The sequence below is a fragment of the Anabrus simplex genome, chromosome 13 (assembly GCF_040414725.1).
Source record: "Anabrus simplex isolate iqAnaSimp1 chromosome 13, ASM4041472v1, whole genome shotgun sequence".
Taxonomy (NCBI): Eukaryota; Metazoa; Arthropoda; class Insecta; order Orthoptera; family Tettigoniidae; genus Anabrus; species Anabrus simplex.
This window is the reverse complement of record NC_090277.1, coordinates 74392949-74412930: the sequence shown is the minus strand read 5'-3', so window position 1 is coordinate 74412930 and position 19982 is coordinate 74392949. Positions and strand designations below refer to the sequence as shown.

General features: G+C 42.6%; 1 protein-coding gene across 1 annotated transcript in view; it reads left to right on the top strand.

Moving 5' to 3' along the window:
* Positions 1–19982, top strand: part of LOC136884946 (uncharacterized) — a 535891-nt gene that overhangs the window by 479402 nt on the left and 36507 nt on the right. The window contains exon 7 of the mRNA XM_068230060.1: positions 18786–19019. Within this exon, the coding sequence (XP_068086161.1) occupies positions 18786–19019 (234 nt within the window). The remainder of the gene's footprint in view (positions 1–18785; positions 19020–19982) is intronic.

Here is a 19982-nt window from a genome sequence, read left to right as displayed (position 1 = left end):
CATCCAAAAGTTCTCGAGACATGGCCTCCTAGAATGCACGTTTGTTGTTAGACTTGCGTCGTCATGGGAGAGATTTACGAGCCGGTCTCGGCCACTTGGCTGCGCTGCAGAGCTGCTCCCCTTTCGCCCCACCAAGAGACCTTTGTGACGTCACGAACTTCGAGCGCTGCGAGAATTTATTCAAAATCAAACGCTCTCTGAGAAGAGGAGCGAACTCGCGGTGAGGCGCGAGCACAAAAAGATAAAAGGAAAAAATACACTCTATTGAAAGAGAAAAAAGTTTCTTGAGAACTTCTTAGCACGTCTTCTCGCGAGACGAGGACAACGTTTTACATTATTTGAAGGGATTTTCAGTGGAGTGCTTTTTAATTGAATATCTTCCCACATTCTACTCTTAAATAATCCGTGGATTGTTGAGATCGCAAAAGAGCTGGGAGATCAGACGTTTGGATTTCTCCTCATCCAGTGTAGAGTACTCGTTACGTAAGGCTATACACTAAAAAGCAAATGTCGCCGCCCTGTCTTTTCATGGCTTATCACTGCTGCCAACTTGAATAGTTTCATATTTAAATCACGAGACATCATCATTAACAAACTAATCTCAATGCAAGTAACAACAATGGAGGATTAATCAAGATATTCATAATAAGTTGGATTTCAAGCTCAGGAAGGAATTAAGGAAACAAGCATCTCAGCGGCCAAAATGTGAAGTGGACAGCAATGACGGCGCGTTTCCCTACAGCAACAGTATTTGCAAATCGCACACTTCGTACATTTTTTTAACTCATGTTTTAAATAAATTATCCGTATTTATGAAGTGAGAGTGCAATTTGTCACTGCCACTGTCTATTCTCTTTCTTTTTAATGCTAATCTGTTACAATCGGTTACTTGCGAGCACCGCAAAACGGATTTATACTACTGAAATAATATATATGATAAACACTCTCTCTGACACTCACTCAATTTAATTTCTGCCTTACTTTTGATATATGCATTACTATAACCGTATTCTTCGGTGTTTGGCTGGTGTAAATAATTCGGCTCCTTTCTTGAAATTTGCTACTACTTGTCGGATGTTAAAGCAGGCTGTAATAATACACACAAGGAAATATTACATGTGCATATGTTGTATGTCGATAAGAATGCATAAAGGCTAAGTATGCAAACCGTACGAAAGTCGTGACAAGACAAGCTTAGTTTAGGTTAATAACGAGCTCGATAACTGCAGTCGCTTAAGTGCGGCCAGTATCCAGTAATCGGGAGATAGTGGGTTCGAGTACCACTGTCGGCAGCCTTGAAGATGGTTTTCCGTGGTTTCCCATTTTCACACCAGGCAAATGCCGGGGCTGTACCATAATTAAGGCCACGGTCGCTTCCTTCCAACTCCTAGGCCTTTCCTATCCCATCGTCGCCATAAGACCTATCTGTGTCAGTGCGACGTAAAGCAAATAGCAAAGAAAAAAGGTTAATAACGAAATTTCCTTCCATTTAAACTGAACTAATCTTTTATTTTTATTGGCGAAAATAAGGGTCATTCTTTCATTCTTTCTTACAGTGGTTGAGCGCGATGCCATTTCATAATGAAGTCATAGTCGACACCGCTAACATTTCAGCCAGACCTCGCACATAAGAATCACAAAGAAACTGGAGAATTTGGCCCTCAGTGAGTTGACATACACATTACATTCATTGTGGAGCCAGTGGGACGTGTGGTCAGGCGGCGAAGGAATTATCTTCCCCTCCGCGTGTGTTTCGTTCATGCTGGATATCTTCGTATTTCAGTTTTCTCTACCTCACCTCACTCTTCAGATGTGTGCATCTGTTAACGCGTCTAATGGATGTGACCAATGAGAGAGAGTGTGTAAGCAGGTACTGGCTGGTTCTGAGGGCTGTACTGTTTTCTTGCCTGAAATGAAAATTTCTGGCCACGAGATACTAAAGATTCCGAGTGTACAGACAAGATTTAAATAGGGGTCTTATTACTAGTTAAATAGTTCAAGCATCTTGCAAACAGTTCGACTGAACATCGAGCCGGCGAGACTGCTTGGTAGGCAGGTTGTGCAGGACGAGTGGCGGCAGATAAAGACGAGGATTATTGGAATTTCTATGTTCGACGTGCGCTTAGCGGCCGTAATAGGCCGAGAGGTGTTTCACCATTGATTTATGACTCTGGGCAGGGCATATTTCACGGGCGGCGCTCGGTGGGTAAAACTAGAATTCATAGCTGGAAGAATGACTCATGAATGCAGAGATGGGTGCTGCGAGCTAGCCTCAGGGCTACACACCTTATTGTTTTAAGAGGGATAACTATCCCCTCTTAACGTCAGTCAGGCAGAAAATAAAAGAGGTCGGACACGTCGAAAATGCAGGTATCGGCCAAAGAAGGGCGTGAAAATGAAAGAATCCCTCGGGGTCGGAAAAGAACAAGAGTTGACCAAAGAAGACCGGATAGGATAGATGAAAGTGAGGAGCCTGGCACAAGTAAGTGGAAGCAATTAAGTACATTTTTACTGTTTGTATTACGCCGCTCCGACACAGATAGGCCTTTCGCCGACGATGAGTAGAGATATACAAAATGCTTATCCGAATCTGTTAATGGCTATCCGCGGATATTGTAAATATTTAACTACAGCATATTACACCCAGGGTGGATCTGTTAACATAATACAATAGGCCTGCCACCTGGCACCAGAACCCCTACAGTCACAGGTTTATGAGGGATTTTCTCTTGCAATGTAGTCCGACGTAATGACCTTTGTTCCTTCCTTCCATTAACTGCGGGCAGATTTACGGCTTTATGGTCTCAAGGCTCTTCATATGTCACCATTCTCCCATACCACTGCCAAGAGTCGCCTAACCACAAGCAAAAATAAGAGCATACCTGACTGAAAACCAATGAGCGTCGTTATTTATCCGCGGATATCCGCATCCGTGCAGGGTTTTAACGATGAGATCGGACAAGGCGAGGATTAGGAAGCGGCCGTGGCCTTAAGATACGAATCCGTTATTCCTCTTGCTGACCTCTTGATTTCACTGTGTGTATCCATCGATTACTTGGCCTCCCAACTGGCCTCTTCCCTTTCAGTTTTCGTTCAAAGTAATTCCTTGCTGTTCTTGTTCTGTCCAGCCTCACATGCCCAAACCATTGCACCCTGCATCTTCCTTAAAAGTTCGGTACCAGGTATTTTTAAAGCATATAATTTCATAATCTCTGAATAGACTGGAGATTTCTAGGAGATTCAGAAGAGGTTAATTTTTTCAATCTTAAACATTACAATTTTGCAGTAGATTGAGCGGTACAATGAGGTGGTGGTGGTTCTTATTGTTTTAAGAAAAATAACAGCTGGGCAACTTCCTCCTCCTCCTCCTCCTCCTCCTCCTCCTCCTCCTCCTCCTCCTCCTCCTCCTTCGCCCGGCTTCATGGCTAAAAGGTTAGCGTGCTGCCTTTTGTCACATGGATCCCGGGTAGGATTCCGGGCCGGATCGGGGATTTTAACCTTCATTGGCCGATTCATCTGGTTCGGGTATGGGTGTTCGTGCGATTGTCAACATTATAATCTATTGTAGGTCGGGCCGCATCCTCATAGACGCGCAGGTCGCCTACGAGCGTCAACTCGAAAGACCTGCACCAAGATCTTCGGAGGTTACGGCAGTTATTAACAATAAGAACAAGAATATTAACACAATAGGACAACAAGATACAACAAAACGAGTATTTTATCTGCGAAGGAATGTTCATCGTTGTTTCGAATTGCTGTACAAATAATGGGATGAAAATGTGTAGGGATACACTGTAGATTGAAGTACGGATAATTTATTTTCTCGGTCGTCTTGTGCGTCTGCTGAACTGCATACGTCTCGTATGGTCCATAGCAACAACTCAGTCTATATTTACGTCGTGCCAAGCTCTTGTTTGACACAAGTAAGGAAGTTTAAATTAATACCATTGTGTAGAACAACCGCTCGACATGAAAATACCATTTCTGGCGTCAGCCTTTTGTTTATACTGCGTCGCCGCCATGGAACAGGGACATGGAATTAATTTACGTCTTTATTTGTTTTAACGTTCATATGCAGTTGTTTATTTTACTGAGAATGAAATACACCAGACATTACATTCATTTTTATAATGGAATGCTATTCCTTTCAGTATTCAATATGCAAGCATGTGTGAATGAAATTTGAACATCCACTCGGATATCCATTGGGATATCGTGGGAACCCCCATCATCGGCAGGATGAGGATGGTTTTCAGTGGTTTACCATATTCACACAGACAAATGTTGAGGCTTTTCATTAATTCAGATTTCAGCTGCTTCCCCACGGTCTTAGCCCTTCCTTAGCCTATCGTCTGTCTGCGTTAGTGCGCCTTAAAACTGCTAACAATAAAATAATCGTACTCTCCACGGATAAACCCTTATTTATTCTAAGCACGTTTACATCCTCTATACGTCTCTCATGACAAAGATGCAAGTTCTTCCAACGTGCTCTTTGCTAAGTAGTCGATTAAATTTTCCTTAACGCATTGACGCTTCCTTACGAAACCGTCCCGTATCCGTCTACATACTGTGGACAAGACGCCGACGTACGAAACTACTCGGTATAAGTTTTTAAAGTAAATGTCATTGGCGTGAGATGTGGCAAGCGGTTTTAATTTACTCCAAACAATTTAAGGAGATTCCTAAATGGAACACATTTTTAATGTGCAAAGAAAGGCTAAGAATAAAAGATCCACGTTCATCAATCAGTAAACAACGAAATATGACAGCTTATGTTAAAGATACTTAGAAGTGGCCTAAAAATGACTGTAACGATGAATCCATGCCAGAGTAAGACGAATTTTGTGACGATAATGATTACAGAGACTAGGATAGAACGTTTGGAAGTAACTTGCCTGAAATATTAACAATGCTGGAAGCAGGGACTGCGTTGTTGAAATTGTCAAACACTTTCAGTACAACCAGAAATACGCCATTACCGTAGTCTGGATCACTGTTAAAGAATACTAACATTGATTTCTGCAAAGATAGCCTTTTAAGTACGTTGTGTTATAATTTTACAAGTATATGTTTTCATTTCCCAAGAAATTATAGAAAGTATGTGGGTCTACATGCGAATAATTTATTAAGGTTCCAATGACTTAAGAATATTCTCCTACCATTGTTTCCACCTGCTCGTACTAGCAGTCATCTTCGCTGTGTATATGTATGTTGTGTGCAGTTTATGAATGAACGTGCTGAGTTCACCCAACAGTAAACCTGGCCTAAAATAGGTCCTTTAAGGGTATTTCAGTTAAGAACTCGTGACCCCGGGGCCCCTAGCTGAGTACGGAATTGCTTCCACGTGTCCCTGGTTCCTCACTTTAATTTTTCCTGTCATTCATTTCAACTCATTAACTCCTCTGATGAGACTGTAGTCAGGAAGGGCACCCGGCCGTTAAAACTCGTTACGAAGATTCACCTCGCTTCATACCAGACCCCGCAGAGAAAAGGGACAAGAATTGGAGACACAGTCCGATCTAACTTGGTCAACTCTTGTTCGTTTCCGATCTCGACGGTATTAAGTTAGTGAGGCCGAGAAAATCTTCCAATTTCCCGCCTTTCATTGCTCTGTCAACTTCTGATCCCCTCAGCCATCAAGATGCCAGCATGTGGCGTTACCTCCTCCTCTTCCACAGCATAGTATATGCCGGTGTTACAAGGCGGGAATTCATCTAGAAGCTACAGGTAATGTTGGGAAGGCGAATGTATCCCAAGGCGGCAGCTTCTGAGCCCCAAAACCTGGCCCACCGTAGTTATGAGTGTTGTCATTCGGTTTCCTTCCTCTGCACACAAGGGGCGCGTGTCGTGAGCACTGTCAAGAGCATTGTTGTCATATATCGCGTCGATTATTTAAACATTCTTAAGAAGTGCGTTGGCAGCAGAACTGTGAGGACATTCTGTTGGAGAATGAAAACTTCCGTTTTAAAGCCCAGTACCGTCATCAATCACACCCTGTTGGGCAAGCGAGGGGTCAGGAGATCAAACGTAAGCAGTTTTCTTTACTGCCAGCTGAGGATCGATTGCCCGTCCCAACTATATGTGGATTTGTGACATCTACTATGGCTCATTCCATGTTAAGAAACCAGTATTGCTCTTATGACAACAGGGTTGGAATATCGAACGGCTCTGGCCAACACCATCACGGGAGAATGGGGGTACACACATTTATGAAATTCGGTATTTAAGTTCAAGATAGAAAGCAGAGGAAACTAAGCTGCAAATTAATTTTTAAAAACTGGGGGTTTGGAAGGGCTATTTTTGGTTTGTACAAAATCAGAGGTAAACTAAGGCACATAAAAAACCTCAGCATTGAAGTGTAAGGCAAATTAGGGAAAAAATAAACAAATAATTTTTAAAGGCTCGAGGGGTGAGTTTTCACATTTCAGAATATAAAATACTTCACGCTATAAGGAACACACATTCTTGGTGACAAATGTCTTGGATAGGTGTTCCTTTGATACAACTTCGACCTACGAAGATATAAAATGAACAGCTGCTAATAGTGACCCACTAACAGTGACAATGCATTGCCTTCACGAAGGAAGAGACTGTAAAACTTTATAAGTGCTAAAATTGTGATGGTGGTGGTTCTAAGAGGGCAACCATCCCCTCTTAATTCTAATCAGAAGGGAAACCCGGAAGAGGTCTTATCTTTTAAAGAATGGGGATGTCGGAAAAAGAAAAGTAAAGACCCCGAGGGACGTGAAAATAAAAGGCTCCCTAGGCTTTGCAAACGTAATACCGTCGGAGTCGCAAAAGAACAAGAACTAGCCAATAGGAGGTCAGATAGGAATGATGAAATAGAGGAGAATGTAGACGTAATTGGAAGCAGTGTCACACTTGACTATGGGAACCCATGCTCCCAAGTTCAGAGCCCTTAGTTTCCCTTGTAGTCACCTCTTAAGACACGCAGGAGATACCAACCACAGGGGAAAAAATGTATGAGACAGTTACGTTATGAGAAGAACAGCCTCCTTATTGGTTCCCCGAAGGGCTCTCGAATTAGGAGCGTCGACAGGGGACCACGAGACCACTGGTTGAGTCTTTCATCCCCTTCCTTTTACCGATAATCTCATTCGATATCTTACTTTTTCTCTTCTTTTCTCTGTATAGTCTAAGTTTTTCCAGTCGTTTGTTTCCCCATAAGAGTGGGGAACCGGCCTGTCTGTCGTAAGCTATTTGTTTTACGTCACACCGACACAGATACGTCTTATGGTGACGATGGGATGGGAAAGGCCTAGGAGTGGGAAGGTAGCGGCCATGGCCTTAATTAAGGTACACACCCAGCACTAGCCTGGTGTGAAAATAGGAAACCACGGAAAACCATCTTCAGGGCTGCCTACAGTGGGGCTCGAACCCACTATCCCCCGGATGCAAGCTCACAGCAGTGCGCCCTTAACCACACAGCCAACTCACCCAGTCCTTATTAATTTGTATTAGCGCAAGTATTTATGTCACGAATCTGAACAGAGTTAGACTTTCTTCAGCTTACAAAAGACATTATGAATTAATTCAACGACTGTATGAATGAATGAATGAATGAATGAATGAATGAATGAATGAATGAATGAATGACAGAATTAAATTAATTAATCATTGCATGATCGAATTGTATTTACGGCATTATTATCATCATCACCATCATTATCATCATATAAACAGGGAGGATTGCAACAACTATCGAGGTATCTCATTGATTAGTATACCAGACAAAGTATTGACTGGCATCTTGGAAGGGAGGGTGCGATCAGTAGTTGAGAGGAAGTTGGAGGAAAACCAGTGTGGTTTCAGACCACAGAGGGGCTGTCAGGATCATATTTTCAGTATGCGCCAGATAACTGAATAATGCTACGAAAGGAATAACAGTTGTGGTTATGTTTCGTAGATCTAGAGAAAGCACGTGACGAGGTACTGAGGGAAAAGATGTTCGCCATACTGAGGAGGGACTATGGGATTAAGGGTAGATTATTAAAATCAATCAAAGGCATTTATGTTGACAATCGGGTTGCAGTGAGAATTGATTATAGAATGAGTTCTTCGTTCAGGATACTTACAGGGGTTAGATAAGGCTTTAATATTTCTCCTTTGTTGTTCGTAGTTCACATAGATTATCTTCTGAAAGGTGTAAAGTGGCAGAAAGGGATTCAATTAGGTGGAAATGTAGTAAGCAGTCTGGCTGGTCTATGCTGACGACTTTGTCTTAATGGCAGGTTGTGTCGAAAGGCCGGAATCTAATATCTTGGAACTTGAAAAATAGGTGCTATGAATATGGTATGAAAATGAGCATTTCTAAGACTAAATTTGTCTATAGGTCAGAAATTCAACAAAATTGAATGTCAGATTGGTGATACAAAGCTAGAGCAGGTCGATAATTTCAAGTATTTTGGTGGTGTGTTCTCCCAGGATGGTAATATAGTAATATAGTGAATCAATGTGCAGTAAAGCTAATGCAGTGAGCTCGCAGTTGTGATCAACAGTATTCTGTACGAAGGAAGTCAGCTCCCGGACCAAATTATCTTTACATAGGTCTGTTTTCAGACCAACTTTGCTTTACGGGAGCGAAAGCTGGGTGGACTCAGGATATCTTATAAGTTAGAAGTAACAGACATGAAAGTAGCGAGAATGATTGCTGGTAAAAACAGGTGGGAACAATGGCAGGAGGTACTCAGAATTAAGAGACAAAGGCTAAGTTATGAATGAACTCGATGAATGAAGCTGTACGCATAAACCGCCTTTGGTGGTGAGGTCATGTGAGGCGAATGGTGGAGGATAGGTTACCTAGGAGAATAATGGACTCAGTTATGGAGGATAAGAGAAGCAGAGGGAGACAAGATGACGATGGTTAGACTCAGTTTCTAACGATTTAAAGATAAGAGGTATAGAACTAAATGAGGCCACAGTACTAGTTGCAAATAGAGGATTGTGGCGACGTTTAGTAAATTCACAGAGGCTTGCAGACTGAACGCTGAAAGGCATAACGGTCTATAATATGTATGTTATAAACTCCCCTTCAGAAATATTCTCTAAAGGAAATTCTGTCAGTGCTCTTAATTAAGACGATACTGTTGATGAATATACGGTGCTGCATCTGCTTTATTCCTTATGAATAGATGTGCCTTGGTTAAAGCTGGGGGAACTCGCGATCGCGAAAATCCACCACCCGTTGTAAATGAACCCGGGTGAACACGAAGCCGTAAAGAATCCGTTTTGCTCTTTGAGGCATTAACCTTGCTCCACAGTGACGTCACGAAGGATCGTGATCACAGGGAATAATATGCATCCATTCCCTTTGTGCTACGTAATATAATTATGGGCCAGCTCCTCGTCGTTCCTAATTGTATTACAGACTGTAAACAAATCTTGTTATTGCCGAGACCTTGTTCGGTAATTCCCCGCGGATCGTGTTCCACCGTGACGTCACTTACAGGACGTGTTAGGACATTAGTGTTAGTAAATACGCCCTTGTGAGACACTTGTGGCCTGCAGTTAGTGGCTGGATATCTCGCTGGCTGGACACGCTCAGAGGTAATATGCCGTAGCCTGTACGGTAATATTTTCCCTTCCAGTGATAACTAACGTATTTGACAGTGTTGCCAGGTATTTACAGTCGAACATCGATTACTCGAATTTTCAGTATATCGAAGTAACTTCCAGTATTCGAGAGATAGTAGGTTCGAACCCCACTGTCGGCAGCCCTGAATATGGTTTTCCGTGATTTCCCATTTTCACAGCAGGCAAATGCTGGGGCTGTACCTTAATTAAGGCTACGGCCGCTTCCTTCACACTCCTAGCCCTTCCCTGTACCATCATCGCCATAAGACCTATCTGTGTCGGTGCGACGTAAAACAACTAGCAAAAAAATAAATTCCCCAGTCATTTGTACTATTCTTCACGTGTACTTATTTCTCTAGTACTCGAAATTCGGTTAGATGAATTTCTCGATTTCTGGAAGCAAACATTTCCTCCCCTGAAGCTAAAAAAAATAATCTGTAACTCGAATTTTGTGTAACATTAACTGTGCAATACGGCATTTGTTTGTGGAGAGCAGTTAATAAGTAAAGAAAGGGTTACTGTGATGCTGGGAGCTAATATGACGGGAACCGCAAAACTAAAACTTGTAGTGGTCGGAAAATCAGCGAAGCCTTGCTGTTTGTCGGGTGCGAATTAATTACCGGTCTCCTACGAAAGCAACCCCCGAAGTCGCGGATGACAAGCTCCATTTACGAATCTTGGCTGGATGGTATTGACGAGAAGTGTCAACGCGAAGGGAGGAAGTGTTAACAGTAACAAACAGAAGAGACTACCGGATTTTCTCCAAAGGTGTTGATCGAGGTATGTTTCTTGTTTCACTACTGTATGTACTGCATCCTGTCTTCTAAGAAGTTATTATAATAAGTGTTATAATTAACGTGATGTCGTAAACACTGTTAAAAATCATGTATTCGGTATAAGCCCGCGGGTACATATGATTCAATTACGTGCTACACATGCTCAAAATCTAATCTGCATTCTCTATATTTCGAAATTTCAATAATTCGAAATCAAATTTACCTCCCGAGATATCGAGATTCCAGTGTAATTGTCGCCCGGTCTAGAAGGCAGAAAGAATTTGTCGTGTAGACCACGTGTCACCTCGTAATGTGTAGGCCTTCAGGCTGAGGAGGGGTCATTTCAACATCAAAGCTGTAGTGCAATGGAGTTTCTTAAGGGGTAATATGTTGTTGAAAAAATACAGCATAAAGGTGAAAACAGCTCGAACTTAAAAGTAAGTGGAAGTGGTCATTGTTTTAAGGGAGGTAGAAATAGAACTTTCAAAGGTGAAGGGAAAGGCCACGAGGGGCGTGAAAATGAAAGACTCCGTAGGCCTCGAGGTCGGAAGAGATGAAGAGGTAGTCCGATTTAAGCAAGTGACGTAGGGGACCAGTGATCTCCAAGCCACCTTATTTAGTTGCTTCTTGCGACATGCGGTGATGATATTCGGAGCACGACTACTGCTCGTAAAAGACCAGGATTTTAAACTAAGTATAGAAAAATAGTGTAAAAGTTTATAATGTCGTTAAATTTACGTCCCATTAATTACTATTACGGTTTTCGGAGACGCCGAGTTGCCGGAAATTTGTCCCGCATGAGTTGTTTTACGTGTCCGTAAATCTACCGACACGAGGCTGACGTATTTGAGCACCTTCAAATATCACTAGACAGCCACGATCGAACCTGCCAAGTTGGGGTCAGAAGACCAGCGCCTGAACCGCCTGGGGCAATCAGCCCGGCAGTGTAAAAATGAACAGGGTGAAACAGCGAGGTCATCTACCTGCTGAATGTTTTTCTCGTGAGCATAGCTCTCCCCTAGCTTCCAATTACTTGTGGCATATTTCCTCGGCGACCTCCCTTAGTGTAGGGTGGCCAGACGTCCCTTATTTTACGTGATGTAAAGTAAGTACAGTTTGGCACTAAATGTAACAAATCAGTGAGACAGGTGTACTAAAATGTTTAAAAAATGGCAACTTATCCTGCATACTGAACATTGTTTTGACATGAATGTCTTATGTCTGGGGGTCATCTGAAAGTGTGTGTAACGGGACAAAATGTATGACGGAAGTGACGTCACATTAGTCGTTACCGTAGGCCTTGGTCACCAAAGAACCAAATAAGTCGTTCGTTATCAATTCGAAATGGACCGCTTCTATTTTAATAATAATAATAGTAATAATAATAATAATAATAATAAAATAATAATTACTACTTTTCTATAAATGAATGGTAGTCTCTGTGAGGTCTCTGCCGACTTTGAACCCGCCAGTTTAGGGTCTTGGACGGTCGAAGTTCATCCCCTCCTCCTCTCCCACGCCAAAAAGAAAACACTGCTTCCTTGATCCGCCTCTGGATGTTCATAGTTTACATCTATTTAAAGGTACACAGTGGCAGGAAGGGATTCAGTTACGTGGACATGAAGTAGCAGTTTGGCTGAAAGTCTGCAATCTAATATCTTACAACTTGAAAAAATAGCCTTTCCAAGCCCTAAAGACTAAAGAAATCTAACTGGAACATGTAGATCATTTTAAGTATTTAGGATGTGTTCTCCCCAGGATGGTTGTATAGTAAGTGAGATCGCGTCATGGTATCCTAAGAGGGAAGTCTGCTGCCGGACGAAACTATTTTCACACCAGTCTGTTTTCAAACCAACTTTGCATTATGAGAGTGAAAGCTCGGACTCACGATATCTTATTCATAAGTTATAAGTAACAGACATGAAAGTAGCGATAATGATAGCTGATATAAACAGGTGGGTATTTGGAATGGGGGAGATAAAGGCGAAGTTAGGAATGAACTCGATTGCTGAAGCTGCACGCATAAACCGGCTTTGGTGGTTAATTTATGCAAAGGAATTAGGCAAATTTCATGTTCGCCTGTTTATCAAAAACATGACCTTTTGAGTTTAATTGGGCATGCCCCCTAACGTAAATTAAAGGGCAGCGGTATGTCTCTTTATAATACGTAGAATTTACTTTTGAGTCAAAGAACCTATAGGTCGTTACATGAGGGTGTATTTGTTTTATTTAGTGGTGTTATTCTTTCTTTCTTTGTTTCTTTCTTTCTTTCTTTCTTTCTTTCTTTCTTAATCTTTTTACCCTCCAGGGTTGGTTTTTCCCTCGGACTCGGCGAGGGATCCCCGGCAGTGTCCTGGAGCGTGAGACATTGGGTCGGGGATACAACTGGGGAGAATAACCAGCCTCACCTGCTATGCTGAACAGGGGCCTTGCGGGGGGATGTGAAGATTGGAAGGGATAGACAAGGAAGAGGGAAGGAAGCGGCCGTGGCCTTAAGTTAGGTACCATCCCGGCATTTGCCTCGAGGGGAAGTAGGAAACCACGGAAAACCACTTCCAGGATGGCTGAGGTGGGAATCGAACCCACCTCTACTCATTTGACCTCCCGAGTCTGAGTGGACCCCATTCCAGCCCTCGTACCACTTTTCAAATTTCGTGGCAGAGCCGGGAATCGAACCCGGGCCTTCGGGGGGTGGCAGCTAATCACACTGACCACTACACCATAGAGGCGGACTAGTGGTGTTATTAACAATTGCATTATCGTATTTTGCTGGGATGACATGAAGATAAAATTAACTCTTTATAATTGGAATATTGATTTATGAATGACTGATCCGTTATTAGCCATTATAAGATAGTTTCCTTAGGGATAACAGCGTAATATATTTGAGTGTTCTCATCGAAAAAAAAAAAAAATGCGACCTCGATCTTGGATTAAGCAATATGATGGGTTTTTCTACAAGTTGCTTTACGTCGCCCCGACTCAGATAGGTCTTACGGCGACGATGGGACAGGAAAGGAAAATGGGAAACCACGGAAAACCATCTTCAGGGCTGCCGACAGTGGAAAGGAATATATTTAGATGTAGAAGTTTAATAAGTCTGTTCAACTTTAAAATCCTCACATGATCTGAGTTCAGAGCGGTGTAAGCAGGTCGATTTCTATCGTTATAGTTTTTGTTATTTAGTACGAAAGGACAAAATATCTTAAAAATTTTAAGATGAAAAATATATTTTAAAAATATGTTCGCATAATAGTGCATTGTATTTAGAATTCAAAAATGTAAGAATATTGCAAATAGTATTGATAGTAATAAAATAGTGTTAGTTGCTTTACGTCCCACTAACTACTTTTACGGTTTTCGGAGACGCCGAGGTGCCGGAATTTAGTCCCGCAGGAGTTCTTTTACGTGCCAGTAAATCTACCGACACGAGGCTAACGAAATTGAGCACCTTCAGATACCACTGGACTGAGCCAGAATCGAGCCCGCCAGGTTGGTGTCAGAAGGCCAGCGCCTCAACAGTCTGTGCCACTCAGTTCGGCCATATTGATAGTAGAAGTGTTAATAATAATATTAGATATTGTTATATCTATTGTTTTTATATTAATTCGAGTGGTGTCATTCCTTACTTTGTTGGAGCGTAAGGAAGTCATGTGAGGCGAATGGCAGAGGATAGGTTACATCGGATAATAATGGACTCTGTCGTGGAGGGTGAGAGAAGTAGAGGGAGACCACGACATGGCGGATGAATACCACACACGGAATCCCCTGCCGGTTGCAAGAGGCGAAAAAGGGACCCCAGGGGCTCCCAACTTGGGAGCGTGAGTTGGCGACCACGGGGCCCTTAGCCGAGTCTGGCATTGCTTCCACTTACTTTCGCCAGGCTCCTCACTTGCATCTGTCCTATCGGACTTCTCTTCATCAACTCTTATTCTTTTCCAACCCCGACGGTATTAGAACACTCGAAGCCAAGGGAGTCTTCCATTTTCAGGCTCTTCGTGGCCCTTGCCTTTCTTTGGCCGATATCTTCATTTTTCGAAGTGTCGGATCCCTTCCATTTTTTTTTCTCTCGGATTAGTGCTATATAGAGCATGCGTGCCTACTTGTACTTCCTCTTAAAACAATAATCACCACCACGACGATAGTTAGACTCAGTTCCTGACGATTTAAAGATAAGAGGTATAGAACTAAACGAGGCCACAGAACTAGTCACAGAGGATTTTGGCGACTGTTAGTAAATTCAACAGATTCTTGCAGACTGAACGTTGAAAGACATAACAGCATAACAGTATATAATGAAAATGAAGAGAGAGAGAGAGAGAGAGAGAGAGAGAGAGAGAGAGAGAGAGAGAGTGTGTGTGTGTGTGTGTGTGTGTGTGTGTGTGTGTGTGTGTGTGTGTGTGTGTGTGTGTGTGTGTGTGTGTGTGTGTGTGTGTGTGTGTGTGTGTGATTTGGAAGCCATTTAGGCTACCTGCTTGTCAGTTTCGACGTTTAGTCTACCAGACCTCTGTTGGATTTGTGTGCCTATAAGGCACTAAGGATTTCGAATCCTTCAGAAATGTTCTAAAATCACCAAGAAAATTAAATTCTATATCCTACATTTTCTTATCAGGAAAAGAGGTTTTGAAATTAGTCATACTCTGAAACTCAATCTACCGGGCGAGTTGGCCGTGCGGTTAGAGGCGCGCAGCTGTGAGCTTGCATCCGAGAGATAGTGGGTTCGAACCCCACTGTGGACAGTCCTGAAGATGGTTTTTCATGGTTTCCCAGCCCATCGTCGCCATAAGACTTATCTTTGTCGGTGCGACGTAAAACAAATTGTATTGAAACTCAATATCTAATTGCCTTCTACATAGAAAAAGTCAACAACAGGGGCATGCTAAAAATACATAATATTGCAGGTCGCTGCGACAAGACAGTCTTTTTGTCCAAAATAGGACCTTGGATATGGAGCACATCATTCTGAAGGAGTGATTGGATTAGTCCATCACATAGGAGGGGTGAATGTTAAGATGGAAATATTGAATGAAATAGCAGGCGCAAATAAAAAGTTCTAAGTTACGTCATTCGAGTGAACGTTCTTTCTCATTTCGAGAATCATTTGATCAATATCACCATCACGATCACTCTTCTTGTAAACCAATATTAAGATATCTATTCTAAAACTCAGAGGAAAAAACATTCCTCTCATTAATCCCCAAAATTAATATTTTACACTAAACTACCCTCTGAATTATAAATTAAAAATCCTTACCTTCAACTTTCTTAACAACTTAATCTTTGCACAAACCTGTACAAACCTGTATGATTTCCAAGGGAATAATGTAATCTTCCTTTTGATTTTCTTATATTCTATTCCTAATCTTGGTATTCTTTATTTACATCACTAGCCTAACTTCCAATGAACTATTTTATACCCCTATAAAAATATATTGTCATCATTTTGTTATCACCTTAATTTAATCAATTAGAGGTCCATATTTTAGAAATACACTTGTCAAAAATATGGATCTGACAACCAGCATCTTAAGAACACTCACGGTTATATCCCACCTTATTAAAATTGTGCAAAACTCTCCTTCGAGAGAAACCTCTGAGGGTGAACCCAGGGTGAAAGGGGAAAGGGAAAGGTAATCCCCGGGTTCACCGCCCAGAGGTTTTTTCACACACACATTCACACAGGCCGATGAAGAAGGTTATACAACGGCGATTTCCATGAAGGATACATGGCCGCTATATCCGACACGGAAATCTGGAGACTCGAACCTCGAAAGTTCTCCCCTCCCAGTCGTATAACCAACACCTAAACCACTCGGCCAAAGTAGCTAGGCGCTGGGAAAGGCCAAGAGCTGGTACTTACGTACAACTGGCGTTACTTCAGCGTAGCGCTACAAGAGGGCAGGTTATGTATTTCTCCGCACAGTAGTCAGTTCCGAAGTGTGGTACATTGCGTAAGTCTTGGGAGAACAGTTGTTCCCTTATTAATTATTTAATGAGAAGGCTAATACAGGAGAATTACACGGTATACACACATTATTTTAGTGGTAAACCCTCCAGGGTTGGTTTTTCCCTCGGACTCACCGAGGGATCCCACCTCTACCACCTTTAGGGCAGTGTCCTAGGGCGTGAAACATTAGGTCGTGGGATACAACTGGGGAGGATGACCAGTACCTCGCCCAGGTGGCCTCACCTGCTATGCTGAACAGGGGCCTTGGTGGGGGATGGGACGTTTGGGAGGGATAGACAAGGAAGAGGGAATGAAGCGGCCGTGGTCTCAAGTTAGGTACCATCCCGACATTCGCCTGGAGGAGAAGTGGGAAACCAAGGAAAAACCACTTCCAGGATGGCTGATGTGGGAATCGAACCCACCTCTACTCAGTTGACCTCCCCGTTCCAGCCCTCGTACCACCTTTCAAATTTCGTGGCAGAGACGGAAATCGAACCCGGGCCTCCGGGGGGTGGCAGCTAATCACACTAACCACTTCACCACAGAGGCGGACTTTGTAAACTGTATTATATTATTTAATCCGTTCTACCCTCCAGGGTTGGATTTTCCTCCGTACTCAGCGAGGAAATCCACCTCTACCGCCTCAAGGGCAGTGTCCTGGAGCGTGCGTGGTGGTGGTGGTGGTGGTGGTGATTAGTGTTAATACTTCCTCTTAAAACAATAATCAGAGGTGGAAAATGGAAGGGACCCGACACGAAGTCTTCTAAACTACTTGAAGTTCGCTATCTGAAGTACAGCCTACAAAGTGTGAAAAAATTCATATGTCGTCGATGTTATTCGTACGCTTGCAAAATAAAAAAAATAAAAAGAACTAACTTCTTCAAAGCGACATTTACGTCGAAATCGAACTTACATTTAGAGTATTTATCGTCTGACACCGTGGTTAGCAGGTTCGAGTCCCGTTGGTTGAAATATGTTTCACAAGCATCAGAACGTTGGCCAGCAGGAGAGCTGGTGGTATACAATTTCTGGTCACTAGATTGCGTGCCAAATGCCTGGATTCAATTCCAAAACCTCTCCCCAGTGTTCATATGGAGTCAGGTGGTTCGCGCGTCGGATGGCGACGTTTAGCCTTGAGCCTTGGCGCTGTTCGATGGGAGTGGCCTGTGTGCCGACACCCGGTTCCACCCCATCCCTTTCTGTTATCATATATGACGCCATTTATTTAATCTCATTAACTCCTCGAATGAGGTTGACGTCAGGAAGGGCATCCAGTCGTAAAAACTCTCTATGAAGATGCATCTCACGTCATACCCAACCCTGTGGAGAAACAGGACGTGGGTTGACGTACACACTGTCTATCTTAAATAGCGCCTACTGCAATCGAAGTGCCCCGTATTTTCATGCTTGTATTCTGGTCGCCCTACCTTAGTGGACCTTCTTCTCTTTTAAGACCGACAGTATTATGGTTGCGAAACCGAAAGATTTTTTCGTTTTCACGCCTTCCTGTTCTTCTCTTTTCTTATACGCTCATAGTTGGAACTCTTCGTGGGTTTTTTTTCTTAGTGTTAAGAAAGAATGGTTGTGCAGTTGCACAACAATAACCACCATCAGTCTGTATTCTGTACTATGTGAACATTAGACAGAGATGACTGCTGTTCTGAAGAATAAGTGTCTCTTTCTCTCTTGTGTTCTAGAAGCTGTGTAGTCTTTTTTTTTTTTTTTTTTTACGAGAGTACTTGGGGCATGGAATTGTATCAGAGTTTCCTCCCGGCCTATGTATGTGGGACTTCTGAAACGAAAAGTCACCTCTCGTGGTTCAGATTCGATATACGACGTGGTGGTTAATGGAAATATACAAGAACATATGCCAAAAATAAAGTTGAAGAATATACGTGTTTTCTGTGTGGAAAAACAATTGTTACGAATCTGTGGGGAGATAGTCTCCTAGAGTTAAATTATCTGGATAGCAAATCCAAAGTTAAAACACAAAAATGGAAGGAATTTCGCACAATTTTCAAACTACAGGGTTAAACAAAAAGTGGATCGCACGGGGAAAAATAATAATAATAATAAGAAGAAGAAGAATCAGCATGATTATTAAGTGCTCGTTTAAAAACAATTGGTTTACAAGAAACTAATACTCCCTTCTCAGTTTCTGCTAATCCGAAATTAGGAGAAGGGAGTTTTCCATTGTAGTTTGATTCTAGTCCTAAATTAGGAAAAGGGAATATTCTATTGTAAGGGTAGTTTGGTTCTAATATGTACTGGGAGAAGGGAGTAGGGCCAACTCTATTATAGTTTGATTCCGATTTCCATGCTTATGATCACAATATCAGAAGCCACGTAAAACTAAAAGCTTGTTTCTTTCTTATGTCAGATCTTCCAAAATTAATTTTATATGTGGCACTTATAATTTTGTTCGTAGTTTCGTGCGGCAGATAAAATGTTTACTTTTTTTTTCACAGTTCCACGCAAGGTCCTGCGGGAGCACCTGGTGGAAGGCCGAGGCGAAGACGAAGACGACGTCACCGACGATGACGACGAGGATTTCGACCCCGACGATCCCTCAGGCTTCTCCCCGTCCCCAAACGTAGTGGGCGGCCACCCCCGTGGTGACAGTGGTAACCTGACGAGGGAACCGCCCCACAGGACAACACCTAGACCGCCCCCTCACGCCAAGGTGACAGGCGGCGGCTCAGGTAAGCCAGCTAATAGTAGAAGGTCTTGATGGCCGTAGAAACAACACATCATTGTTAACAGGGTGCACATTCCTCAGTCATCTGACTAAAAGTGACGCCTGTTGGTGTAAGGAAAATGGAGCCTCTAGAAAATGTCTTTTTAAAAGTTTTAAAAGTTAAATATCCGGGTAGCGGAGAAACCTCTTGAAGAGGAATATGTTCTTATACAAGAATGAATGAGGGTCTGTCTGGCCGTAGTGGTAAAGACGCGTTTGGTTCGCCAGGAAGGACGTGGGTTTGATTCGCCGTCAAGAAGTCGTAAAATTTAAGAAATGAGGTTTCCACTTCCGGAGGTGCATAATACGGTCCTGAGGTTCACTCAGCCTACACCAAGAATGAGTACCAGTTTAATTTCTGGGCGCAAAGGCGGACGGGCGTAGAGCTAAACACTCTACCTCATTAAGTGCTGAGGTTATAGCTAGTGGAAGCCTTCACATTCCACCCCTCCAAGGGCCTTCATGGGCTGTACGGAGATTACTTTGCTTTGAAAGAATGAGTCAGGCAGTCGTTAGTATATTTAAATTCTTTATCGCAGAAACGAAAACTGAGAAGTCGCATGATGCATGTATACCTACTGGTCATCCTCAACACTGCTATTAGCTCACAATGTCATCGCCACTAGCTGTATATCTTAAGCTATAAATATTTGCTTTATATGAGCTACTGCTTGTCTCAACTTTGCCCTGTCTTTGTACCTTTGATATCCTGATTTATTTTTTCATACTTTACTCTCCTGAAACTTATGTTTGATATTGCCGTCTATATTTTGCTATCGTGGTTTCATCGTCTTTCCTTTACCTTGAACTGGACTGCCTCTGTGGATCAGTGGTAGAGTGTTGACCCCCGGATCCCAAGATAGCGAGTTCAAACCCGGCGGAGGTAGTCTGACTTTTGAAGGGCATAAATTTTCCATTCGACACTCCA